Source organism: Puma concolor, unplaced genomic scaffold (genome assembly GCF_028749965.1).
Source record: "Puma concolor isolate L17-30 unplaced genomic scaffold, mPumCon1.1.hap2 unalloc_scaffold_24, whole genome shotgun sequence".
Taxonomy (NCBI): domain Eukaryota; kingdom Metazoa; phylum Chordata; class Mammalia; order Carnivora; family Felidae; genus Puma; species Puma concolor.
Genome location: NW_028240230.1, coordinates 410,210 through 437,993, shown reverse-complemented (window position 1 = coordinate 437,993; position 27,784 = coordinate 410,210). Strand labels below are relative to the sequence as shown.

At 50.7% G+C, this 27,784-nt stretch overlaps 1 protein-coding gene across 1 annotated transcript in view; it reads right to left on the bottom strand.

Annotated features, from left to right (window-relative positions):
* The window catches only part of LOC147571506 (pleckstrin homology domain-containing family M member 1-like), a 29,748-nt gene extending 1,964 nt beyond the window's left edge, over positions 1-27,784 (bottom strand). Inside the window, exons 1-6 of the mRNA XM_086696335.1 lie at positions 27,668-27,784; positions 26,559-26,950; positions 19,202-19,613; positions 8,401-8,671; positions 4,738-5,661; positions 2,471-2,616 (exon numbers count right to left, since the gene is read on the bottom strand). Coding sequence (XP_086552461.1) covers positions 2,471-2,616; positions 4,738-5,661; positions 8,401-8,671; positions 19,202-19,613; positions 26,559-26,950; positions 27,668-27,784 — 2,262 coding nt within the window. The remainder of the gene's footprint in view (positions 1-2,470; positions 2,617-4,737; positions 5,662-8,400; positions 8,672-19,201; positions 19,614-26,558; positions 26,951-27,667) is intronic.

Genomic DNA, 27,784 nt, shown 5'->3' with positions numbered 1-27,784 from the left:
CTCCCTCCCAGGCACTAGCTGCGGTCCCTCCCCGGCCACGTTGGGTCAATGCCCCTCTCCCCCCGGGCCTACAGATCCTTCCCACTATTTCCTGTCTTCCCAGCCCCCATTTTCCTGCCTAACAGAAACAGGCACTGCCCCAGCGCCGACCCGGGAACCAGGTGACTGTCTGAGTCAGGCTCCAGCCACAGGAAACTACAGATCAGACACAGCTTAACAAGGTTTCCCGAGCGCCCCCACCCCAAGCTCTGGCCAGCAGCACCAACCAGGGCTCCCCCAAGTCCCCGTGTGGAGGGGAGCGATCAATCCCAGCCTCTCCCACTGACAGGGTGTTACAGGTTCTACCCTCGGCCCTGACCCTAATGCCAAAGCCGGTTACTGAGCGCCTACTATTTGCCCGACGGTGGGCTGCGGATCTCAACCATATCCTTTCTTCGGGCTGATGACAATTCAATGGGGGAGGTGTCACCACCCCCATTTTACAGATGAGTAAATGGAGGCTCAGAGAAGCTAAAGTGGCTTATCCAATCTACCTGCAGAAAGCAGAGCCCGGGTCTAAACTGAGGTGTTGTCTCTGCACACTTGGCTGCCTCATTAACTACCAAGAAGCTTCTCTCCCCTTCAGTCTCCTCCTTGGTGTAATAAGAAGGCCGGAGGATCTGAGATGGTCTCCACCATCAACTACCATGCAGTGGTTAGGAGTCAGGCTTTCAAGTCAGAATTGAATTCGAATCCTGGCTCTACCACTGCCTACCAGTAGGACCTTGTGACACTTATTTAACCTCTGTGACTCAGTTTCCTTGTCTATAAAGTGGGGAAAAGAAAAGCATCTCTTACGGAATTATTTTGAGTTTAGGTTAAAATAATGATAATAATAATAATAATAATAATAATAATAATAATGCAGGGGCGCCTGGGTGGCTCAGTCGGCGTCCGACTTCGGCTCAGTTCATGATCTTACGGTTCACGGGTTTGAGCCCCATGTCGGGCTCTGTGCTGACAGCTCAGATCAGAGCCTAGAGCCTGCTTTGGATTCTGAGTCTTCCCCTCTCTCTGCTTCTCCCCCACTCGTGCTCTCTCTCTCTCTCTCTCTTTCTCTCAAAAATAAATAAATGCAAAAAATAAAAAATAAAAAAAAAAAAAGTTGTCCGGATGTTGTAAATAGCGAGTGTGTTTTATGGCCAAAGAATTATTTGCATCTGTGGCGGTTCTGAGGTTTAATATTCTATATGCAGTTAGTTAAATACTTACCACTGAGGGCAGGAGTGAGGACAAGGTAACCAACAAAAAGCCAAAGTGAAGCTAATGTCCTTGGGGTTCCGGTCCCCAGCAAGGTGGAGGCTGGGGTGGCACGGAATCTAAGAGTCACGTTCCCTGTGCTCTGACGACACATCCACACGTCAAGACTGCATGGCCAATAGGCCTGGGTCTTGAGAAACAAATAGCTTCTTCTTTGTGCTTCTGTGTCTGTCTTAAGCAGAAATCTGTGCCTTTGGGAGAAAGCCAAGTTTGTGCTCCTCCAGGCAGGCTCTGACTAAGTGAATGAGGGGCTGAAGGTGTGGCAGGCCTCAGGAGAAAGAAAGGGCACTGATGTAAGGCTCTAAGAGACTGGCGGGTGCCATCTCCTGTAATGTCCTCTGAGGCAGATACTTATTAATCCTTCTTTATAGATGAGGAAACTGAAGTTAAATAATTTGCTAATGGTAACATAGCTAGGTAGGTGGGTAAGCTCAGGTGGAGAAGAAGAAAAGAGAGATCTTAGAATACATCTTATTCAAAAGCATTTGGTGAACATAAAAAAGTACTCAAGACTAAATCACACTAAATGGTACCAAGTGGACAGAGCCTGTTATAAATCAGTATGAGTCCAGAACGATCCCAACTTTACAAATGTATGTAAACAAATATACAGAAAAGGCTGACTGCTCCAAGGGGAAGTACAGCCAGTTGGCCAGCCCACCCATCCATCCACCCGTCCATCAGTCCACATCCATCTACCCATCCCTCCATCCACATCCATTCACCCAACCATCTGTCTACATCCACCCGCCAACCCATCCACCCATCTATCTATTCACAACTATCTACCCACCCATCCCCCATCCATCTAGAAATATAATCTATCCTAACTATCTTTCCTTATCTATTCTTCCTCTCCCTCTCTTTCTCTCTCTCTAGTTGCTGGTGCCTTAAACAGTTTTCTCCATGGCCATGGGAGCTGCAGAGAACCACCCTCAGACCTCCACCTGAGGAACGAGGCAGGCACTGACAGAGTTCTGCCCAGGGGCTACAGACCAGCAGCACAGTTTTCTCTTGGTTGGCCCTCCCACCATCATGGGGCCTGAACCAGTGACCCTAAATTCCCTAGAGCCAAACTCCTCCACACAAAGAGCAGCAACAAAGGGGAGCGACCATTCCTTTGTCACTCCTCAGCCCTGTGTGGCCACGACTGGTTGGGCCCAAGGCTTACCGGGCGCTTGGTGAGGTCCCAGTTGTGGATGATCCTGGCCGGAATCACCGAGGCATCGTCCTGGTGGCAGATGTCGCAGTAATAGAGGCCAGAGAAGGCACAAAGCTTGGGTCGTACAAACGAGAAGCCAATCTGCCGGGAGCAGCCTGGGGAGAGGGACGGCAGGAGAGTGAGCAGTGGCGGGGCCAGAGTCTGGGGACAACGCAGAAGCTCCTAGGCAGAAGGACCTGCTATTTAAGGAAGGGGCAGACATACAAGGAGGACACAAAGATCAAACAACCGTCACTCACATGCCCACCGCTGAGAAACAACCCCATTACTTAGTCTTTACGACAAAACACCATTAACAATTATTGCTGCCATTTTGCAGCCGAAGCAGTCGGTGCACAGAGAGGTCAGGAGACCTGCCCAGTCACAGGACGATTAAGTGGCAGAGCCGGTAATCGGATTTGGGTTGGGTTGGTGTTAGAGCCCACATCCTCTTCTACCTAGCTGCCTGTGTTCAGTGTTCCCACTGCTTGCTCACCAATGCCAACCTCCCGTAGGCCCACCCCTCCACTGGGGCCCAGAAACGGAAGCAACCGAGTCAGCGCCTCAGCAAGCAGGGTAGGAGCTGGGGACATGGGGCCGGCCGACAGGCAGGGAGTAGGTGGGGAGGCCAACCGGAGGCAGGACCGTCTGGACACTGCCTGGTGCCAGCTTGGAGTCAGACAGGCCGGACATCTCTGGACAGTGGTGCAGGGTCCGGCTTCAGCTCCTCTGCTGGAGGTCCCTCCACAGCGGCGGGCGGTGGGAGTCAGAGTGGGGCTCAGATCCTGAGCACATGCCTGCCTCCCACAGGGCCAGGGGAAAGAGGCCCTCTGGCCTTGGGACGAGAAGGGCTGGCTCTTCTGCCTAATAGCTGCCTCATCCTAACCTTCGTCGAGGTTTTACGAGGTTCCATTTCAGTATCTATAAAACTCAGCTGCTCCTTGCTCTCCTGTGGGGGTGATGACCAAGTTTAAATGAGATGAGGCTTTGAAAGTGCCCTGTGAACCATGAAATACAGCCAGATGCCGGCGGTGGGCATCCACCCGGCCACAAAGCCATGCCTGCAGCAGGAAGGAAGCCCAAGCCCCCAGATTCAGTCTCGGCCTGAGGGCTGGCGGGTGAGAGGCACAGTGAGAGCCGCCCCCTGCCAGCATTCACACCCACTGGGGGACCCTCCTCACCAGCCCTGGGGGGCCTGGCCTCCTCCACGAGCCCAACACCCACAGGCGGAAAGTTCAGAGCGTGAGTGTTAGGGGTTGGCGGGTGTGAGGAGGGAGTGAGCAGGGACTTGAAAATGTCTTCTGCAGGAAGAAAACCGCAGACCACTTCCTTCCAGATGCCCGAAGCAGACTTTCCCTCCGGTCCCACAGGCTCCAGCCAACAGGATGGTCCTCAAACCACCTGCAGCTGCGTCTCCTGCTAGGGCACCCTGCGGCAGGGCAAAGTCCTCACAGTCCCCCTGGAGAACCGAAGGTGATGGAAACAGGGGTCTGGGTCGGGGAGAAGAGCTAAAAATGGAACGTGAGCCATGGAATATCTCACAGCCTTGAAAAGCAATGGGGTGGAGAGGCCCTGCGGGGACACGGCCAGAGCGAGCCTCTAGGACCGTCAAGGTCCTCATCTGGCTTCACCACAGGACAGGTTATTGTTAGGACTAAGTTAAATAATCCAAATAAAGCAGCTGGCCCGGTGGTCCCACACAGAAGGATCAGACTTGAGGACAGTAATGATACGGCAGATGTACTGACGTAGAATAATATCCATGATACATTCCTCAGTAGAACAAAACCAAGTTGCAGAACAATATATACAGCTGTGCTGGCCCGTACGGTGGCCACAAGCCACAGGCGCCCATTTCAATTTAAATACCTTTAAGTTAAACTGAAAATTTGGTTCCTTAGTCACACTAGCCACATTTGAAGTCCTCAGGGGCCACAGATGGCTTGTAGTTACCATATTAGACAGCACAGATCTAGGATATTTTCACCATCGGAGAATGTTCTATTGCACAGCACTCAGTAGGATGAGCTGTGCACCCACAGGTCCCAACCCTCGGCAGGGCTGCTGGCCTCGGTGGGTGCTGGGGAGGAGCAGAGGCTACGTCTGCTGCAACATCCCAGGGGTGGCATGGGGACGCTCGTGGAGAGCCAGGAAAGGGCAGAGAGCCTAAATCGGGAGCCCCACCCGAGGCAGAGTGAGGCGGGCAGGCTGGGGGTGGCGGGACAGCAAGGGGGCACCTGCACAGAAGCAGCCCTGGGAGTCGAGGCCTTTCTCCGTGGGGATGGCCACGAGGTACCGCAGCAGGAAGCCGTTCTCCCGCGTGGCGAACTTCAGCACCTCCTGACAGTTTTCGTCCAGACTCCCGCCCAGTGTCACCGCCTCCTCGGCCCTCTCCAAGTAGGACGCCAGGACCTTGCGCACCAGCTCCCTCCACAGGGCGGCCTCCTCAGCATTCCCGGCCTGCAGCTTCAGGACGGCCTTGGCCGTGATGATTTTGAAGAAGGATGGGCCCCCGAGGCTCGTGTCTGGCAGGATGTCTCGGATGGTCTCAACTCCGTGGCTGTCACTTAACATTTTCTCGTTGTTTCTCACTCGGAAGCACTTCAGAGACTCCAAGGATAGGGAAAAAATATAGGGCATCCAGGTCCTGTCCGTGTACAGGTACAGAAGGGATTCTTTAATAGCGTCTGGCTCGGGAACTTGGGCAGAGGACCAACAGAACTGTGTGCCCTGGAGAGTCTCGGGCTCAGTGGGTGGGTCCGGGTGGGAGGGGAGGCCACCCTGGGGGGCGTCTGGGGGGTCCTCGGGCTGCTCCGGGTACTGGATGTTCACCCACTCATCCTCCTGCTGGGGCCGGCACTTCTGTAGGGCCTCCCGCACCCGGTCCAGCCAGTCCTCGGCTTCGTCCTGGGAGGAGGCCCGCAGGGCCAGCAGCTTCCTGCCAGAGAAGACCAGCTCGAAGCGGCCGTCGCCGTGGGCTGGCCCCACGGCCTCGCATCGCAGCAGGGAGCAGTTCTCCACGCAGGTGCGTTCCTCGGTGTTCAGGTAGAGGCGGAACTCCAGAGGGGAGAGCTCGCAGAAGAATTCCTTCCAGATGCCCATCGCCCCCCGCCGCTCCACGGTGCCCAGCTTCATGAGACCCCGGAATGGGTTGGACAGCCCTGGGGGCAGAAAGAGGCACTTTAGACGGCGGGCCAAGCCTCTACCTCCCGAGGCCCTGCAGCGGGTGGGGACAGGGGCTGCCGCGAGAACGCTTTAGGAGTGCCTTCGTCCCATCCGCACCCTCAGCTGTTGACCTTGTTCCTGAATTTTACTGAGAAAAAAAAAAAAAAAAAAGGACTAAAAAAATTACCTCCACAGAGCCCTCACTATGGCATCTGTACCCACACTCAGACTTCCCCCTTGTCACCGGGGATGAACTTCCGGCTCAGTCTGAGGCCTACTCCTCCGTCTGCACAGGGGACCCCTCCCCACTGCCCACTCAAGGACAGGGACGTCTCTCCAGCAGCCCCCCCCCCGCCCCCCACCGTGTCACTGCTTTGTCCCTTCCCTCCTGGCTCGTTCCCATCAGCACACAAACACGCTGTTATTTCTGCCATCTTTAAAAATAGCTTTCTTGATGGCACTCACATTTCTAATTACCACCCTGTTCCTCTGTCCCCTTTACAGAAAACCTCGAGGAGGTGTCACAACTGTCTCTGGTTCCCCTGCTCCCGTTCCATCTTGAATCTGCTCCAGTCAGGTTTTTGTCCCCTCCTTCCACTGAAACGGCACTTGGGAAGCCCCATGCCCTCCTTGTCACCAAATCCCAAGGCTAATCCTTGGTGCCAATCTGGCCTGACCCATCAGTATCTCAGGACACAGCTGAGACCCTCCTGCCCTCATGAGACACTTCCCTCACACGGCTGCTGAGGGGCCACTCTGGGTACTCCTCCGCCACGACGGGCCACTCTTCTGTCCCCCGGGCTCACTCCTCCGCCTCTCCCTGACATGTCAACATTGGAGCACCCCAGAGCTCAGTCCTGGGTCCCCTTCTCCATTGACACCCGCCTCCTACCTGATCGTGCCTACGCTCAGGGCTTTATGCCAACAGCTCCCCAGCGTTTATGTCCAGCCTGAACCTTGCCCTTGAACTTCAGGTTCAGATCTCCACCTGTGCCATGTATGGCTGATATCTAATAGGCATCTCAAAATTGACATGCCCGAAAATCAATTCCTGCCCCTCCCACTGCAAACTAGCTTTTCTCCCAACATCCCTCATCTCATAAATGGCAAACTGCATCCTTCGAGCTGCTTGGGCTAAAAACCTTTCCTTTCTGTCACACACATACACACGCAGCCCGTCAGCGAATTCTGCTGGCACATCCGGAACCCTCTGCTTCTCACCACCTCGACCGCTACCACACGGGCTCCGACGGCTGTCACCCCTGGCCTGGCTTGTGGCGAGAGCCTCCTGACTGGTCTCTCTCCCCTGAGGTCCTTCAACATACGAGCCAGGATGACTCCCCATTTAAAGGAAGTCAGATCACGTCCCTTTGCCCCAAACCCTGCAATGACTGCCATCTCCCTCGGAGGGAAAGCTAACGTCCCTTCTGTGGCCCGCGAGGCCCTCCGTCACTCCGCCCTCATCTCTAACTACCCCCTTCCCATCTCCTTGGTTTCCTGGGCACGTGCCCATGGCAGGATCTTTGCATCTGTTCCCCTGCTGGAGCCACACAGGTCGGCCCGTGCCTTCCTGCCTCTCTCCCTGCACATCTCCTCAAATGTCACCTTCTCTGTGAGGGCTTCCTTGGCCACCCATATGAAATAGTACGCTCCCCCCCGGCACTCCCCAAGTTCTCCACAGCAATTATTATCACCAGTCCATACTATACATTTACTTGTTAATTCCCTTCTTCCCTGCCTCTTGCACTAGGATATAAGAAGTCTGTGAAGACAGGGACGTTGCTTTGCTTCCTGCTGTGTCCCCAGCACCCAGAACAGCCTGGCACAGCACAGATACTTAATAAATACCCGCTGAATGAGCGTGTGCCTGGACACCACACACCCCTCTATGCTCCCTGGTTCCTAGGGCTCTGCCAGCAACTGGGGGGTCCAAAGGATGCACAGTTCTCTCTTCCGCAGCCTGAACTAGCCTTGGAGATTTCAGATAATTGTATAGGGTCTTCCTACCCTTCAGGGAACCTGACGGCCTAGGCATGAGGCACACTTTCTCTGGCATGGTTACACGGACTACAAGAAAAACCTAAAAGAAGCCAGTGTGGAGACCAGGGCTCTCCTGAGCTAGGAACCTGGCCGGAATCGTCTGCTGGGTCATGGCAAACAGAAAATGAAGTGAGAAAGAGACCGGCTCCAGGGCAGACTTTTCTGTTTGTGGGGGTTGTGGAGAAATTCGCTTATGGTTACTGAACGCTTTTTAGAATTGCACAGGGTGCGGAACTCGAGCTGGCCTCGTTGTAAACAGCGCACAGAGGACGGCTAACAGATGGCAGAGCTGATACACCCCCACCAGAGCTGTTAAACAAACCATCGAAGACAGAGGTCTCGGGAAGGGGCACTGAAACGCCTTCCGGAGGCAGGGTTTGCTCTGAGCTACAGGCAGAACCCAGAGTCGTGCATAGTCACACGACCTCGGGGGGGGGGGGGGGAAGTTTCAGTATTTCAATATATGAAACAGGTTTGGGGGCATGATACTGTGGAGCTCTCATGAGAAAATATAGCACTTTTCCTGAAATGCTTCCCTGAATTACTCAGCAAGGGTGTTCCTGATTACATTTTGGGAAGAGGTTTTGCTCGTGAGAATACACTACCCAACCAGTAATGGAAAAGAGGGCTCTGGCACTGCTCTCCGAAAGGCACTGTCCCCGCGGCAAGGTCACTGGAACCCTGCGGTCACCTACCCATCTGCCTGCGGTGCACCACCCTGAAGTTCTGGTGCTCCTGGGCCGCCGCTGCCCTGCTTGGCCGGCCTCCTGGGGAAGGCACGCAGGCTTGGATTAAGGCCCCCGTGGAGTGGCTTTTCCTTGGCCCTTGAGAAAAATGCTGGAGGAGCCCAGGCCTGGACTCCGGAGTCCCTCCGGAAGAAGCCACGGAGTGTTCTGAAGGGCTCTCTGTGGGCGGCTCCTGGGGAGGCCGGTAGAAGTCATCCTCTGAAATCCAGCTCCTGCTCTTCTAGTGGGAAGGGAGGGAAGACACAGGTGGTGGTTGAAGGTTTTTGTGTGTTTGTTTTGTTTTACAGACATCTTGATGGAGACACAATTCACCGATCATCAAAGGAACCCATTTAGAGCGCACGACTGAATAGTTTCAGTGTATTCACGGAGTTGTGCAACCAGCACCACGAACTTCAGAACATTTTCATTCCTCCAGAAAGAAACCCCGTGCTCGGGAGCGGTCAGTTCCCATTTCCCCTCAACCGCTCCAGTTCTAGGCCACCACTAATCTACTTTCTGTTTCTAGAGATCTGTCCATTCTGTTTACATAAACAGAATCTTCATTTATGGTTTGTCTTTTTATTCATTTGTATGTCTATTTATTTTGGGGTGTGTGGGGGGGAGACAGCATGAGCAGGGGAGGGGGACAGACAGGCAGAGAAAGAGAGAGACAGAATCCTAAGCAGGCTCTACACTCAGTGTGGAGCCTGACGTGGGGCTCAGTCTCACGAACCTGGGATCACGACCGGAGCCAAAATCAAGAGTGGAACGCTCAACTGAGCTACCAAGGTGCCCCAATATAAAAGGAATCTTATAAATGTGGTCTTTGTGTCTGCCTTCTCTCTGAACATCAGGTTTTCTAGGTCCATCCATGTTGTGGCAGGCATCGGTATTTCTTTATTACTAACTAGTATTCCAAGGTATGGATGTAGCACATTTGGTCTGTCCGTTCATCAGCTGATGGGCATCTGGGTTGTCTCTGCTTTGGGGCAATTATGAATAATGCTGCCACGAACATTCACGTAACCATTTCTTTTTTTTTCTTTCTTTTTTTTTTTTTTTTGTTGGGCAGACTGGAGGGCCTTTTATTCGCGAGGATCGGGGGTGGGGTCCCAGGTGTGGAGAGACAATAAATACTGAGGAATGTCGGGGTCTCAGTGCATCCAAAACGTGGATTAGGGTGCTGGGGTCCTGGAACTTGGCGGGTCGGAGGACAGGTCAATAAATACCCAAACTGCCGAGGCGGGCGGAGCCTGCTGTGGCCCCCAGAGCTACATACGTGAGGAGGGCGCGCGAGTCCCCGAAAAAGCGGGGCTGGCGAAAGCAAAAGGTTCTCGAGAAGGCGGGCGGGGCTCGCACTAGACGTTCGCCGCGGGAAGAGAACATTCCCGGGATAGTAGGGCCTCATGCACAGGGATTTGTGGTCTGCGAGCCGATAGGCGGGGGGCGCGTGGAGGGTGAAAAACTGATGGCCGAGCCCTGGCCCTGCTGTCTCCTCTAGATCGCAGTTTGCCCATCCACGGCGGGGCCTCAGCCAGGCCGGAGTTAGTAGGTGGTTGGTCTGCCATTCTCCCCAGCAGCAACTGCAGCATTCCTGGTTGCAAGCCTCCATGGAGCCCCCTGCTCCTCCCTCCCCGGCCGCCAGGGGGCGGGCCCGGATCGCAGGGCTGGAGCTCAGCCGGAGACCCACGCTGGGAGGCGGTGTGAACGGGGAGGCGGTAGGAATGGCTTCTGCGCCGTGCTCAGGTCACCCAACCCTCCAGCTTGGGGTCCTAGGGTTCAGGGGGCGAAGGCGGCTCCCGGGTGGCGCCAGACCGGGGCGAGATGGTGGGCGCAGGCCACCAACCCTGTGCAGCCCAAGGCGGCGGCAGCAGCCAGAGCAACGGCGAACAGGAGCAGGGAACGCGCCTCCGATAGGTCAGGCTGGCAGGGAGCAGCAGGTGGCGGCGGTGCATGGGGCCTGGCCCCACCAGCGGGCCTTGGCCCAGAGCCACGGCCGGGGGGCCATATGGGAAGGTGCATCCGTGGCCCGGGGACTGGGGACCCCCGTGACAGCTGCGTCTCCCCCGGCCTGCAGCAGCTCCATCCGCTCCTGCAGCTGCCGCACGCACGCCTCCACGTCTCGGTTCCGGGCCTCGGCCTCACGGAGCTGACCAACTTGACCATGGCCCTCCCCTCTTCTCCAGTCCCTGGGCGTCCTCAGGAGAAGGCCTGCCTCACCAAAAGGCCCTGTTTGGTTTGTCTCTGTCTCCACGTAACCATTTCTGTGTGGACCTATGTTTTCCGTTCCGTTGGGTACATGTCTATGAGTGCAACTGATGGGCCATTCGGTAACTATGTCTAACTTTCTGAGGAATTTCCAAACTCTTTCCCTAAGTGACTACACCATTTTACATTCCCACCACATATGGGGATTCCAATTTCTCCACATCCTTTCCAACGTTTTTATTATCTGTTTGATTATAGCCATCCTCACGTGTGTGAAGTACCGTCTTGTGGTTTGGGTTTGCAATTTCCCCAGTGTCTAAGGACAATGACACCGAGCATCTTTTCACGTGCTCAGTGGACACCAGTAGATCTTCTTTGGAGAAATGTCTATTCGAATTCTTTGCCTATTAAAAAAAATTTTTTAATGTTTATTTATTTTTGAGAGAGACAGCGGGGGGGGGGGGGCAGAGAGAGAGAGGGAGACACAGAATCGGAAGCAGGCTCCGGGCTCTAAGCCGTCAGCACAGAGCCCGACGTGGGGCTCGAATTCACGAACCATGATCTGAACCGAAGTCGGAGGCTTCACCGACTGAGCCACCCCACCCAGGCTCCCCTAAGTCTCCAACTGATTTTGAGTTAATTCTTGTGTATGGTGTGAGGAAGGGGTCTACCTTTATTTTGTCGCAGGTGGACATCCCATCATCCCAGCACCAGTCACTAGTGCCCAGCGACTACAGTTTGTCAGCCCTGCTTATAGGGTTTGAGATGAGGGAGGCATGGGTGAGCAGGACCCAGGACCCCTTCTGTTGCTGAGACTGAAGCTGCTCACCAGTGGGAGAAGTGGGGTGGGTCTGGGGTCACAGAATTGTGGGAAGGGATTTTAGCTTCCCCCCTCCCCCATTTCAAGCACTCCCTGCCTTTCTGTGCCTAAGCATGGATGAGCAGAGTCAAGAAGAAAGCTGGCTGGACTGCCCTAAGTGGCTGTCTACACAGAGGAAGTGACTCACACGAGAGGTGGGTCCAGCCCAGCTATTTTGTTAAGTGTCACCAGCCTCACCCTGAAGTTGCTATTTCCACCCCCTAAATGAGACTGCCCTCTCTGCTCCCGTAGACGCGGAAGGGGAGTAAGGCTTGGGCTGCCCTAGAGGGATTGGTTTGCACAGTTTAATCCATTCAGATGCTTTCTGGCACCTTAAGCCAAGAGTGGAGAACTCTGAGTCGGGAGTATCGGGGCCTCAGGGCTGGGCTCCAGGGCTCCCTCTGAAAACCCTCGGAATTAGCAGGTGCTTCCTTCAGTCAGTGACAGGACAATGTGTCAATCAGGGTGGCTACTTGGGAAGCATTTGCAACACAAGATTCTGAACAAAGCCTGCCTGGGCCATAGAGACCCAGGGGAGCTCCCCGAGGAAAATGGGCAGGAGCCCCACAGAGCCTGGCACACACACCTGGGAAGTCCTGCGGCCTCCCAGCTCACTATTCCTTAAGACTCAGCTCAGGGGCCGTCCATCACCTCCTCTGGGAAGCTTTCCTGACTATTTCCCAGCCTACACTCCTCCCGCTGCCTAGCTGGGTCAGGGACTCCTCGGGGCTCCCACGGCATTCTTTGCCCACCCCACCCAGCACCTACCAAGCTGTATGCAATGGCCACTCTTCTTTCTGCCTGGCACAGAGTTATCACAGGTGAGGGAATAATTCTTGAGTATCAAACGTCTTTGGCATAAAATAACAAGGCTGGGGCAAGGGGACTGGAAGGAAGGAGACAAATGTGAATTGTGAGGTGATAGAAGTTCACTGGTGAGGGCTCCTCTCTCCAAGGAGGTGAGGGAGACGATCGGGAAGTGTTCAGACTCGGTCCAGCGGCCACAGGTCAGCCCCCAGGAAATGATACTCCAGGAAACATCTTTTGTTCTCTTAGACAACAGACAAAACCAGTGGGAACACTGGGTCCTTGGAGCTACTGCACACAGGCCTGGACGGAGCTCTGTAGCTGTGCCCCAGCCAGGGCCCCCGGTCACCAAGCGGAGTGTGGGGGGAGCACCCCACTGTTCCCCCTCCCCCTTCCTACCACCTACCTTCCTACCTTCTGCTCATTCAAGCCCCCACATCTGGCCAGTTCCCTGCCGCTCTAACGGTGGAGGAAACCGCCACAGACCACGGGTCAAAGCCATGGCAGCACCTGCCACGAGGGGCCCGAGACAGAGGAATGCCACTTTCACTGGGTGAAGTCTTAGAATCCAGACTGTCCTCTGGAGTGCAACTGAGAAATCCGTTCACAGCCCCCCGGAGTCCACAAATAGAAGTCCCCTTAGCTCCCCCACTCCCGGCCCCTTTCCTTCCTGGCACTTGTCACCAGTGTAATTATGATGTGGGTAATGACTTGCCTGATCCAGTGTCTGTCCCCAAGGAGCAGGGCCCTTGTCCGTCCTGTTCCATCACCGTACCAAGTATGGTGCTTGGCCCAGAGCAGGGCCTCTGTGGTGAATGAATTTAAAATAATGGTTTTTGTTTCTTTTTTAAAGAAAGACTGAATGGCTCTCATGGTTATACGACTTGACAGTCAGAACCCTCTACTCACCCCCCCACCCCCACCCCACGCCACCAAAGTGTCAAATAAATGGCAGTGACTAAGTGACAGAAGCACAGGAAAATGAGACTCACAGGGGTGACACGCGGGGTGGAGCCGGGGGTCCACCAGGTGGGCTGCACGGGAGTGCCCAGCGACTATCTACTTAGGGGAGGGATGAGTGGGTCCTGTGGGCTCTCAGCCACCTGAGTCCCCTGAGGCCTGCGGGGAGGCGGAGCCCGCCCTGGTCAGACCCACCAGCCCAGCCCATGCACTTGGCGGCCTACTTCTCAGCGTAAACTCCCAAGCTGGCATCTCGAGAGTCTCTGAGAGTTCGAGAGCCGTTAATTACGCCTGCACTCACCCAGGTACGGTGTGCAGAGCTGACCTTACAGAAGGGAACAGACATGCTCTTCCGTATCACGGAGCCGATATTCGAGTCCAGAGGCAGGAAATCAAGTGAAGCAGGCAAATGGGAAAGGGAGTCACTGGGGACGGTGCTTTTGGGACAGGGTGCTGGGGGAAGGCGGAGACAAGGGTGAGGAAAAGGGGCGAGCTGGGAAAGGGTCCGGGCAGATGGAATGGCAAATGGAAACGCCTGGGGCTGAAAGGAGCCTGCGGTGGCAGAAGCTGCCGGAGGCCAGAGGAGCAACGCCCGGTGAGCCGAGGAGCTTGGGTGACAAGTTAAGCTGCCCTGTCCCATCAGCTCTGGGACCCTGGCAAGACAGGATGTCGGAGCTGAGACACAACACGAGTCAGGTCTTGGACGGGAGTGAACTCAGCTTGGTCAACGCCACTCTGTGGCATCCTACTAGGGCGCGCAGCCCCAGACCCTAGGGGTAGCCCCCTGCTTCCAGCTCAAGCCAGGGGCTGTGGAGTCGTTCTTCTTTACCCTTCAGGGTGTTGACAGTTGTCGGCTCAAAACCTTCAGAGTCCTCTGACATTCTGGGCCCTGAAGACTCTTCAGGATAGTAAAAAATGGAGACTGTGACCTCACTTATACAGCTACATGGCTTATACAGTCACATTCAGTCAGTGGTGCTAGTCGGTCCGATATCTGTATGGACAAAACGTGACTTTTGACTCTTACCTCACACCATACACAAAACTCAGTCCCAAGTGGATCATAAATCTAATTGCAAAAGGTAAAACAACAAAGCTTCTAGATGAAAATACAGGGGTCTTCACAGCTTTGGGTAGAGATCTTAAAAATAGACACAAAATACGTAAACCACAAACAGAGAGGCCAATAAATTGAAGAGCATTAAAACCAAGAATTTCTGCTCCACGAAAAATACCATTAAGAGATTTAAAACACAAGCCATAGGGGCACCTGGGTGGCTCAATCAGTTAAGCATCCAACTCTTGATTTCGGCTCAGGTCATGATCTCACAGTTTGTGAGTTCAAGCCCCAAGTCAGGCTTTGCACTGACAGTGTGGAGACTGCTTGGGATTCTCTCTCTTTCCCTCTCTTTTTCTTTTGTTTTTTTAATGTTTATTTATTTTTGAGAGAGAGACAGAGACAGAGTGCAAGTGGGCAAGGGGCAGAGAGAGAGAGATGGAGACACAGAATCCAAAGCAGGCTCCAGGCTCCAAGCTGTCAGCACAGAGCCCGGCGCACGGCTTGAACTCGTGAACCGCGAGATCATGACCTGAGCTTAGCCGACTGAGCCACCCAGGCATTCCTCTCTCCCTCTTTTTCTGCACGCGCATGAGCGTACACACTCTCTCTCAAAATAAATAAATAAACGTTAAAAAAACAGGCAAGCCATAGACTTGAAGAAACGTTTGCTATATGTATATGCGACATATTTTTTTCTCTAATAAAAGACATATCCATAATATGTAAAGAGCCTCTACCAATGAATCAGGAAATACACACAACTCAATTTAAGAATGAAGCAATGACTTAGAGACTTCCAACAGCCAATAAGCAAACGAAAAGGTATCAAGATCGTTAGTCATCAGGGAAATGCAAATTAAAACCACAGTGAGGTCCCACTGCACACCTATTAGAGTGGCCGAAATGAAAAAGACTGATGACCCACTGGCTAGGATAAAGAGCAATGAAAATGCTCACATATTGCCAATGTGAGTACAAGTCAATGCAAGCACTGTTAGAAAACTGCTTGGCAGTATGCACTAAAGGTAAACATACGCCTTCCCAATGACTGGGCGATTCCGCTCCTAGATATAAACCCCCAGAAAAGAGTGCAGAGGGGTTCACAGAAATACAAATGTAAGAACGTTCACATCAGCTTTCATCATAATAGCCCAAACCTGGAAACAACCCAAATGTCTGTTAGCAGGAGAATGGATAGATGCACTGTGATATACTCTTACAATGGAATGCTACAGAACAATGGAAAAGAACAAACTATAGCCTCATGCTATATGCACAGGTGAACCACACAGACATAATGCTCAGTGAAAGAAGCAAAAGAGTATGCATTGTACAGTTCCTTCCATACGAATGAAGTCGAACAATAGGAGAAATTAATCTACGGTGCTAGAAGTCAGAATAGAGGCTTCCTTTAGAGGGGAACAATGGGACAAGGCATGAGAGAGCCTTCTGGTGGGCTGGAAGTGTTCTATGTTTCCATCTGGAGGGTGGCCATAGAGGGTACATCGTATATAAGTACTCACTGAGATGTGTACTAAAGATCACTTTACAGCATTCCTCGAAAACGTTCTAAAGGGGGAAATAATAGTCTTTTTTTCTGGTAAATTTTTAAAAATCTTTATTTTTGAGAGAGAGAGAGAGAGCGCGCGCAGGGGAGGGGCAGACAGAAAGGGAGACACAAGAATCGGAAGCAGGCTCCAGGCTCTGAGCCGTCAGCACAGAGCCCGACGCGGGGCTCGAACTCACGAACCACAGATCACGACCTGAGCTGAAGTCGGACGCTTAACCGACTGAGCCACCCAGGCGCCCGGAAATAATAGTCTTTTGAACAAATGGTGCTGGTACCACTGTACATCAATATGCAAAAGAATCGAGCTGGGCCTCGTCCTTATACCATATACAAAAGTCAACTCAAAATGGATCATAGATCTCAATGTAAGAGCTAAAACTATAAAATTTTTAGAAGAACGCATCAATCTTTGTGACCTTGGGCTAGGAAACGGGTATACACGGGACACCAAAAGCACAAATGGCGAAAGAAAAAAATAGGTAGACTGGACTCTATCAACATTGAAAACGTTTATGCTGTAAATGTTACCACCAAGAAAGTGAAACGACAACTCACAGGATGGGAGGAAACAGTTGCTAATTATGTATTTAATAAGGGTATACAACCCAGAATATATAAAGAACTATTATAATTCAATAATAAAAAGACAAATAATCCCATTTTAAAATGGGCCAAGGGGTACCTGGGTAGCTCAGTGGGTTCAGCATCTGACTCTTGGTTTTGGCTCAGGTTGTGACCTCACGTTTCGTGAGTTCAAGCCCTGCATCGGGCTCTGTGCTAGCGGCAAGGAGCCTGCTTGGGACTCTCTCTCCTTCTCTCTCTGCCCCTCCCCTACTCATGCCCGCACTCCCACAAAATAAATAAGTGAAAAATAAACAAAATAAAATAAAAATGGGCCAAGGTTCTGAATAGACATTCCTCCAACGTAGATCTACAAATGGCCAAAAGTCACACAAACAAGATGATGCTTGACATCATTAGTCATTAAAGAAACGCAAATCAAAACCGTAAGTAGATACTGCTCCTGCCGCCTGCTAGCTATAATGACAATTTTTAAAAAGACAGTAAGAACTGTTGGTGAGGATGGAATACATTGCTGGTGGGAATATAAAATGGGGCCGCTGCTTAGGAAAACAGTTTGGTAGTTCCTCAGAAGGTTAAATATAGAGTTACCATGTGACCCAGAGATTTTGCTGCTGGGTATACATCCAAGACAATCAAAAATATACCCACACAAAAACTTGTACATGAATGTTCATGGCTGTGTTATTTATATTAGCCAAAAAAATGGGGGGAAAAAAACAAAAGTCTATCCACTGATGAAGGACAAAATAAAATGTGACGGGTTCATACAAAGGAATCTACAATGAATTATTACTCCCTGAAGCACAGATCAGGCTCCAACAACGATGAATCCTGAAAACAGTATGTTAATTGGAAGAAGCCAGTCACCAAAGGCTGCATATTACAGGATTCCATTTCTGTGAAATGTCCAGAATAGCAAATCTATAGACAAAGGAAATAAGTAGTTGCCAGGGGATGAGGGGAGTGAGGCGGGAGGAGGAGGATGGGACGTCACTGCTAATGGTAAGGGATTTCTTTTCTTTTCTTTCTAAATGTTTTTGTTTATTTTTTGAGAGAGAGATAGAGACAGAGCATCAGCAGGGGAGGAGCAGAGAGAGAGGGAGTCTGAAGCATGCTCCAGGCTCTGAGCTGTCAGCACAGAGCCCGACATGGGGCTCGAACTTGTGAACCACAGATCATGACCTGAGCTGAAGTCAGACCCTCAAACGACTGAGCCACCCAGGCATCCCAAGGGATTTCTTTTATGGGGGATGAAAATATTTTCAAATTCGATTGTAGTGATGGCTGCACAACCTTGTGAATATACGAAAAAAAATGGAATTATACACTTTAATTAGGTGAATTGTATGGTATATGAGTTATATCTCAATAAAGCTATTTAAAAGTGTGTGTGTGTGTGTGTGTGTGTGTGCGCGCGCGCGCGAGCGCGTGTCCTAATCTATTTCACGGCCTTGGCCCCATCCTGAGTTACAGGATCTGGAAGCTACCGGATGAGAGATATGCACGGATGGAGCTGAAAAAGCAAGACTATATCCTAACGTGACCCCAGACAACAGCTGGGATAAACCTGGGGTTCTGTATGTCTGCATGCACACGTGCATACAACTTCCTACCCTGGCTATTCATCCTAAAGGACAAATGTGAAATGGCAAAGAGCTCAGGTCCACAGCTTTGACAACCGCTTCACTGGGCCGATGGTTCTCAAGCCTCTGACCCATGGCTCTGTGCAGGAGATTCCCAGGGCTGGCTTCCCTCGGGGTTATCAACAAAGGAGACCGGCCCATTCTAGAGCTGCACTGCCCAACAGAAACAGAATTCCAGCCACATGTATCATTTTAAATGTTTTACTAGCCACGTTTTTAAAATGTAAAAAGAGGGGCGCCTGGGTGGCGCAGTCAGTTAGGTGTCCGACTTCAGCCAGGTCACGATCTCGCGGTCCGGGAGTTCGAGCCCCGCGTCGGGCTCTGGGCTGATGGCTCAGAGCCTGGAGCCTGTTTCCGATTCTGTGTCTCCCTCTCTCTCTGCCCCTCCCCCGTTCATGCTCTGTCTCTCTCTGTCCCAAAAATAAGTAAGTGTTGAAAAAAAATTAAAAAAAAAATGTAAAAAGAAACACGTGTAATTAACTTTTATATTTAACCCAACATCAAACATATTTTCATTGTAACACATAATCGATAAATGATTGAGTATTTCACCTTCTTTTTTTTTCAGACGAAGCCTTCAAGATCCAGTGTTTATTTCACAGAGCTTATCTCAGTTTGAGCTAACCACATTTTACACGCTCATTCAACAGCCACGTGTGGCTAGTGGTTACCATAGGGGATGGTGCAGTTCTAACCTGGCTCATATTGCAAGATGAGTATTCTCAAAGTCTGGTATTTTAGCAAATCTGAATTTAATAATAACAAGAGCTGAGGAGGAAACCAAGGCTCAGTGAGGCAAAGGGCCTCGCCCGAGGCCTTGAGCTGATAAGTGGCAGTGGTTATGCGCAGGGTCTATGATCAGATGAGAATTATCTTCTCTACGGGGTCAATGTGAGAGGACAAGAGAGACCCATGGGAAGGGACTGGCACCGTGCCTGGCTCACGTCCGCCGTGACAGATATGAGGGGCTAATGGAGACAAGGCAGAGACCACTCGGGGTGGCTAGCTGGGGAGACCCTGCACCAGCTCTGAGACATTTCCCCAAGACCTCTCCCCGAAAAGCTTGTATCACTCACCGGGCTGGTGGGTGAGGACACCCCAAGGCTCCGTGCAGCTCCGTCATCCTCCACAGACTTCTGCTGGCCGCTCCCCGGGCTGAATGCTCTGGCCGCCGCCTCTCCCACGGGACTGGAAGGCCTCTGGTCTAAAATGCTCACCGAGGGGACAGCTTTGGCAGTGCCCAACTGCAGCAAGCCCAGGGTGCCAGGTGCCTGGGGAGGCGGCTCCTGCTTGCGGTCCCCATCTTGAGTCCCAGAGGATGCTTGGGGCGGGAGGGGCTCTGCGGGCACATCAAAAGGGATGCTGGCCTCCAGGCCGGGGAGGGGGAGTGAGGCCCGCCCCGTGGGAATCTCCATTTCTCCACTCAGTCCGCTCAGTCCATTGGTTGGCACAGAGTTTACCTGGGCTTTGCTGAATTCCGACAATACCCTGGAAGTTTTTAAACAGAGAAACCTGTGTGACAAGCTGTCAGCTAGAATGCCCAAGGCTATTGGGACGGCGGTAAGAAGGCAAAACTGCTGTCTGGGGATTTCCAAAACAAAACATCCTCGTCATCCACCCACCGTGCTCCTCTGCTTACACACAAGCCTTCCTCTGACACGCCTCACAAAGTTTCTCCCCAGCTGGGACTGAGGTAGAGTGGGCGGCCAAGGGAACTGCGGGGCCCGGGATCTCCGGTGCAAGCGCTGGTCCACCAGAGCTGGGCCGTATGTGGGGTCCCAGATGCCTCCTGTTCCCAGGACCTGCTGCCGGAGATCAGTGTACACGGGGTGCAGGAGTGTGCACGCAAGTATACATGGGGTGTGCACCTGCTCACTCTTCCAATGGTACTGCCTCTTCCTGCCCTTCAGTGGTGCTTCAGGGACTACAGGGAGCCAGTGTTACTGTCTTTACATACACACACACACACACGCACGCACATGAAAACTACTCTGGGCCTTCTAAAATGTGCACTGGCTAGTGGCTGCTCCCCTTCTCCTGAGGCTTCTGAGAATCCACATTCTGTTTCTGAACTAGAACTATTTGCTGTCTCCTCCTTTGTTTATGAACCAATAGAGTATGTCACGGGTGAATACAGATTCCTACAACAACAAAGCTACCCGGGGCCCAAGAGATTGCCCATATCTGCCCTAATGGTTTACACTGGGTCAGAAGACGTGCCAAACTCCCCTTAATGTGGGCTCATTTCCATAAGGATTTTAGAACTCAAGTTTCTACCTTAATGTCTTCTGGCTGAGCTGTGTGCTCTTATCTACATCATAACCCCAAACAACATTTCAAGACATGCTAGTCAAACATTGGTGAACAACCCATACATTTATGGGCAACTGATCTGCAGCCCAAGACATTTCAGTGGGGAAAGAATAGTCTTTTCAACAAATGGTGCTGGGATAAGCGAACAGTCCCATGCAAAAGAAGAAAGTTGGACCCCTACCTCATACCATATAAACAATGAACTCAAAATGGATCAAAGACCTAAAAGTAAGAGCTAAAACTATAAAACTCTTAGAAGGAAACAGGTATACATCTTTGGATCAGGCAATGGTTTCTTATATGACAGCCAACAAATAAGTAAACAATAAAAAATAGGTACGCTGGACTTTATCAACACTAAAAGCTTTTGGGCTTCAAAAGGATACTATCAAGAAAGTAAAAAGATAACCCATAGAACAGGAAAAAAATCTGCATATCTTATATCCAAGGATTATCACATATCTGATAAGGGTCTAGTATCCAGAATATAGAGAGCTCTTACAATTCAATAATATTAGAACAAATAATCTGACTGAAAAATGGGCAAAGGTTTACAGAGACACTTCTCTAAAGGTATACAAATGGAAAGTACATGAAAAGATGCTCGATATCATTAGACGGGAGTGAAATACAAATCAAAACCGTAATAAGATACTACTTTATGCCTACCAAGATGCCTATAATAAAAAAGAGAGAGGGGCACCTGGGTGGTTCAATCAGTTAAGCATCCGACTTCGGCTCAGGTCATGATCTCACGGTTCGTGGGTTCGAGCCCTGTGTCGGGCTCTGTGCCGACAGCTTGGAGCCTGGAGACTGCTTCAGATTCTGTGTCTCCCTCTCTTTCTGCCTCTCCCCAACTCATGCTCTGTCTCTCTCTCTCTCTCTGTCTCTCTCTAAAATAAGAAACATTAAAAATTTTTTAAAAATTAAAAAGACAGAGAATAACAAGTGTTGGCAAAGGTGTAGAGAAAATGGAACTCCTACACGCTGCTGGCGGAAATGTGAAGTGGTGCAGCCTCTGTGGAGAACAGTTTGGTAGTTCCTTAAAAGTTAAACATAGAGTTACCATATGAGTCAGCAATTCAACTCATGGGTATATACCCAAGAGAATGAAAAGACAATGTCTGCACAAAAACCTGTACACGAGTGTTCACAGCAATATTATTCACAGTAGCCAAAAAGTAGGAATAGAACAAATGTCCACTAACTGAAAAGATAAAACAAATTGTGGTGTATTCACACAATGGAATATGATTCAGCCATGACCCATGCTACAACACGGATGAACCCTGAAAACCTACTAAGTGAAGGAAGGAGGTCACAAAAAGCCACATAGTGTATGATTCCGTTGGTATTAAATGTCCAGAATAGGTAAATCCATAGCTAGTGGGTAAGGGGTTTCCTTAAAGGGTGATGTTGGTTGGCTTTGGTTGGCACACTGCTGTGGCCCCACAATAGGTTCCTAAAGTTCACGGACTTCATTCCTTTACCCGTAAAACCGGCACGGTAACAGCACCCACCTATGACTGTGTTCAAGGCTGAATGAGATCATATAGGTAAAATGCTTATAGAGTGTCTGGCACAAAGTAAGTACTCAATAAACATTAACCTCAATTTGTCATTGGTTGTTCTTATCGCCACTGGCAAGACTGCTTAGCCTCTACACACATGGCTATAAAAATGTAAGGAAAGAGAATTACGGAAAGATTCACCAGCATTACCGAAATGGTTATCAATTATAAATGACCCCTCGTCTGTAAGACACATTTTAATGATGGAGTGGACTGGGTGTGGGAATAAAGAAACACCACCCGACAGCAAGAAGCTTGTGTGATAAATTAGAGTTTCCACCAAATCAACACCACGGTCAGGATGAAATCAAGTTCACAGGAGTCTCACCAGGATCAGAGCTGGTCGGCAGGACCCAGAGAGAATAAGAGACATGCACATCAAGTGGGAAAAAGTGCTAGAGATGAGGTTTTGAAGGAAAAGTGAAAGAAAGAGAATTTTCAAAACTTTTGAAGAAAATGCAACCAACATAGGGCTGAAACGGTGACACCGCTCCGGTCCTTCCACTTCTGTCCAGCTCAGGGCAGCGTTTTTCAAAAACTGCCTGTTGAAAAATTCTAGAAGTTTGTGCTTTCATTTAGAAGACAGTCTGGAAACATATACGTATTATACACATACGTATATTGCGCGTACACAGAGGCGTAGGTGTGGAATAAAAGCATGGGCTGGAGAATCGGCATGACCACCCCATAAAGTGCCCCCGCCAAGCGATTCTGAGCCTGCGCTTTTCCTGAGCGCGTGGACTAGCGCGTTGGGGTCCACGGCACCACCTGGCGGTCAGGGGTGCTCATGAAAGTACAGGAGGGGGCCGCATGTGCGAAGAATCATTTCCCCCAAGAGAAGGCCTCATGATAACGACCTCTGACAAATATCACCAAGCACAGATCTGCAGCCGTGTATACACAGACAAGTAGCGCGAGAACTGACATCACGGGGACCCCCAGTAGTAAAATGATGATGACACCGCCTATGGAGCACTCACCCTGTGATTGGCACTGCTCTAAGCGCTTTGCATACCTTAACTCACTTCCTAGCATTCTTATCCCCGTCTTGCAGATGAGGACATCAAGGTCAGAAAGGTTGAGTATCTTGCCCGGGGTCGCAAAGCTGGTTAATGGAAGACTCCAGCAGTCTGGCTCCTGAGTCCACACTCCTAACCACCGGCCCCTAGCTGTGCTTCTCAGCGATCACTGTAATTCAGACCCAACCAACACAAAAGAAGCTATTCAGGCCATCAATCCTCTATTCACAAAGCAAACTGCAGTTTGGTTTCCAGAAAACATTAAGTTAATACATTTCCTTGGAATGTTACATCTTTTGTACTTTATGTTTAACTTGTAGATGATTTTAAAAAACTTTTTTTAACATTTATTTTGATAGAACGCCTGTTCTCTCTCTCTCTCAAAATAAATCAACTTTAAAAAATCCACGTAAACAAATATTTAAGTAATATGACAAAAATAAGCGAACTCTTAACTGCTGATGTGACTCTTCACCCTCAGACACACCCTCTAAGAGCTGGTGTGTGTGGACGTGCGAAGATAACTTCAAGCCCAGCACTCAGAGTGACGGTGCTGGATGTGTGTTTGTGCATCTGTGTGCTCTGTGTTTGCTGGTTCCGCACGCCACTGCCCCGCGCTGGTCTGTACATCCTGACCCTCTTCCCTTGACTTCTCCCACAATGCCCAGGATGACGCTTCCCACACAGGGTGGACGGTCACTGATTCAACGGCCTTAAGCTGGAATTTTCCAATCACAAGACTCACGAAAGATAAAAGCAGGGCACATGACAGACAGAGGGCCGGCGGGCTGGCCTGTGGGAGGAGGAGACACAAGGAAGGGTTCAGACAGGTGAGTGAACTTAAGTCACGCCATGGGCCCAGCCGATAGAGCGGGGATTGCTCCCTTCCAGGATGTTCTACCTAAATTCTTGTTTGATGTTTGAAAGTTCTAGCTAATGTGCTCTGTTGCTCAGAAGCTGCTTCAGCCGTAATTCGCCCCCAGGCATCTGATCTGATTCTCAGCCAGAGAATCCCTATGAGGGAGCCTCCACTTTACAGATGAAGAAACAACCTCACAGAGCCAACGCTTGGCCTGCCGTTACTGGACTTGTGACTGGTAGAACAGGGCTTGAGGCCGGATCCTGCTACAAGCCAGTCCGTACCGGCACCCAATCTGGTGTTCTTCCCACAGCAGCTGGGAAACCTGTAAAGACTTGAATGAACCAAGAAGGTAGGGGCACACAGGAGTAGAAAAGAAGATCCTAGACACTGGCTGAGGGAACATGGGTCTGGCTGAAGGAAGCGCTTAATAAAAGTTTACCATTTTCGGGGCGCCTGGGTGGCTCAGTCAGTTAAGCGTCCGACTCTTGATTTTGGCTTGGGTCATGATCTCACAGTTCCTGGGATCAAGCTCTGCATCACGCTCTGCACTGACAGCGAGGGGCCTGCTTGGGATTCTCTCTCTCCCCCTCTCTCTCCCTGCCCTTCCCCAACTCATGCTCGCTTGCTCTCTCTCTCTCTCTCTCTCTCTCTCAAAACAAATAAATAAACTTGAAAAAAAAGTTTATCATGTTCTACCTATTAGATGAGCAAATATCCAAAAGTTTGATAATACCTTCTGCCTACAAGGCCGAGAGGGCACAGGTACATTCCTGACAGAGTGTAAACGGCGGTTATCTATGAAAATTGTAGATTCATTTATCCTTTGCCTCAGCAATTCTGTTTCTGGGACTTTACTGAACAGAGATAGTTGCATAGAATTAGAATATCACATACACACGGTTATTTATAGAAAGAGTGAACTCCAGTGTCCAGTAAATACAGGGCTGGTCAAATAAACTAAGGTACATTCATACAATGGAAACACATGCCACGGGGAAAAAAAAAAAAAAACTGAAGAAACTGATATGAAGCTCCAAAACAAAAATTCTGATCTCTTCTGAGACAAGGTATCAAACAGTATATTTATAATAGCTTTGTGGGGATGAGGCAGAGATAAGAAATATAAAAGACATTTAAAAAGTCTATCTATTCATATCTGTTAGGTGCATTTAGAAACATCAGAAAAAGACATGTAAAGGGGGTGCCTGGGTGGCTCGGTCAGTTAAATGTCTGACTTCAGCCTAGCTCATGATCTCACGGTTCGTGAGTTCGAGCCCCACGTTGGGCTCTCTGCTGTCAGCACAGAATCTGCTTCAGATCCTCCGTCCCCCTTTCTCACTGCCCCTCCCCTGCTCATTCTCTCAAAAATAAATAAATAAACTTAAAAAAAAAGAAAAAGAGGGGCGTCTGGGTGGCTCAGTCGGTTAAGCGGCCGACTTCGGCTCAGGTCATGATCTCACGGTCCGCTCTGTGCTGACAGCTCAGAGCCTGGAGCCTGTTTCAGATTCTGTGTCTCCCTCTCTCTCTGCCCCTCCCCCGTTCATGCTCTGTCTCTCTCTGTCTCAAAAATAAATAAATGTTAAAAAAAAAAATTAAAAAAAAAACAAAAAAAGAAAAAGAAAAAGAAAGATGTAAGGAATTAACAATTATGGTTACAAAGGTGGAAAAGACGTTTCACTGTAGGTAGACTTTTTTTTCTTACCATAAAAATAAATCTATTAAAAAATGAATGTTTCTTTTTTTTTTTTTAATTTTTTTTTCCCAACGTTTATTTATTTTTAGGACAGAGAGAGACAGAGAATGAACGGGGGAGGGACAGAGAGAGAGGGAGACACAGAATCGGAAACAGGCTCCAGGCTCTGAGCCATCAGCCCAGGGCCTGACGCGGGGCTCGAACTCCCGGACCGCGAGATCGTGACCAGGCTGAAGTCGGACGCTTAACCGACTGCGCCACCCAGGCGCCCCAAAAAATGAATGTTTCAAAAGGGCCTGAACGAAGAAGGCTCTGCTGTGGTGAGCATGGTTAACATAGAGAGATGGTGACTCACTACGTTGTACACCTGAGACTAATATAACACCGTGCGTCAACAATACTCAAATAGAAAAAAGTTCTTTTAAAGAGATAGCTCTGCCCAGGGTCCCTTCTCTAGTCAAGTTCATTGCTCCCTGTGCTCTTCCTCCACTCACTTGCTTGGCCCCTTTTGTGCACCACCTCCTCCAGGCCTCATTCAGGGTCTGTGTCCTTCAGAGGCCTTCTGGGAGGTCGCAGCGGAGCACCCTGACGCGCTGGGCTTCACTGCGTCTTTTGGAAGTCGTACATCTAACTCCGAACCGTTAGTTTCCGCCCTAGAGGCAATAATATTTTACACGAAGCCTCAGACAAATTAGGTAACTTGTCGAAGATCAGCCAGGGGCAGAGCCGGAGCCTGATTCAGCTCTGAGCCCTCCCTGAATCCATTCTCCTCGCTGCCCCATGTTGCCTCCAGTTATAAGTCCCGGCAACTCCAGTCCCTGAGGAAGAGCCACGGTCCTCTTTTCCTTTATGCCCTTAGAGAGCTCAATGCTCAGTGACAGGCAATCACATGCCATAGGAAGGGAGAGAAAGAGGAAGAGGAGAAGGAAGGAAGGAAGGCAGGGGGAGGAGAAGGAGTGGGGGGAGGACACTCACTCTTGCAGAGACGGGTCTGAGTCATCGGCATTTGCTGTCCCCAGATCGGAGTCGTAGGACATGGGCTCCTCGGAACGATCTGGACTCTTGGAGCCATTCACTTGGAGTGGGCAGCTATCAGAGTTTAGGCTGCAAGACAGCTGGGATGAACTGGCGGTGTCCAGGCTGAGGGAGGAGGCCGTGAGCTTCCGGTTCCGTCGGATCTTATGGCCTGAGTGCTGGACTTCGATGTCCTCCGAGCCTGAGGAATGGGAAATTGAATCCAGAGACTCTTTCCGCTGTAGTTGTGTCCCAGAGGTGGTGAGGGGGTCGAGCTCAGAGAGCGGGCAAAGCCCAGAGAGAGCCAGTGGGGTAAGCGTCCACTCGTTTAAGATGGCGGACTTGTAGGAGAGCTGGAAGGATAAGGACGTCAGTCCCTGCACTTTTGAGAGTGAGAAAGAGCGTGAGCTGGGGAGGGGCAGAGAGAGAGGGAGACGCAGAATCTGAAGCAGGCTCCAGGCTCGGAGCTGTCAGCACAGAGCCCGATGCGGGGCTCCAACCCATGAACCACGAGATTATGACCCTCTCTGCCACTCCTCCACTCGCACTCTATGTCTCTGTCTCTTGCTCTCTCCAAAATAAACATTAAAAAAAATTTTTTTAAAACAACAATAAGCGGGGCGCCTGGGTGGCGCAGTCGGTTAAGCGTCCGACTTCAGCCAGGTCACGATCTCGCGGTCCGTGAGTTCGAGCCCCGCATCAGACTCTGGGCTGATGGCTCAGAGCCTGGAGCCTGTTTCCGATTCTGTGTCTCCTTCTCTCTCTGCTCCTCCCCCGTTCATGCTCTGTCTCTCTCTGTCCCAAAAATAAATAAACGTTGAAAAAAAAATTAAAAAAAAAAAAAACAACAATAAGCATTTATTCCTCAAAAAACATATTTTTTAATGTTTATTTTGAAGAGAGAACAAGAGAGAGAGAGTACAAGCAGGGGAGGGGCAGAGAGGGAGACATAGGATCTGAAGCAGGCTCCAGGCTCTGAGCTGTCAGCACAGAGCCCAATGCGGGGCCGAAGCCATGAATGGTGAGACCATGACCTGAGCCAAAGTCAGCCGCTCAACCAACTGAGCCACCTGGGCGCCCCATTCCTCCAAAGGGACTGGGGGAGTGGTGGCCTTTGCAGGGTGGAGGGAGGCCTGGGCCCCAAGTGATTCTGGGAATAGGGCCCGCTCTGGTGGTGCAGAGCCCAT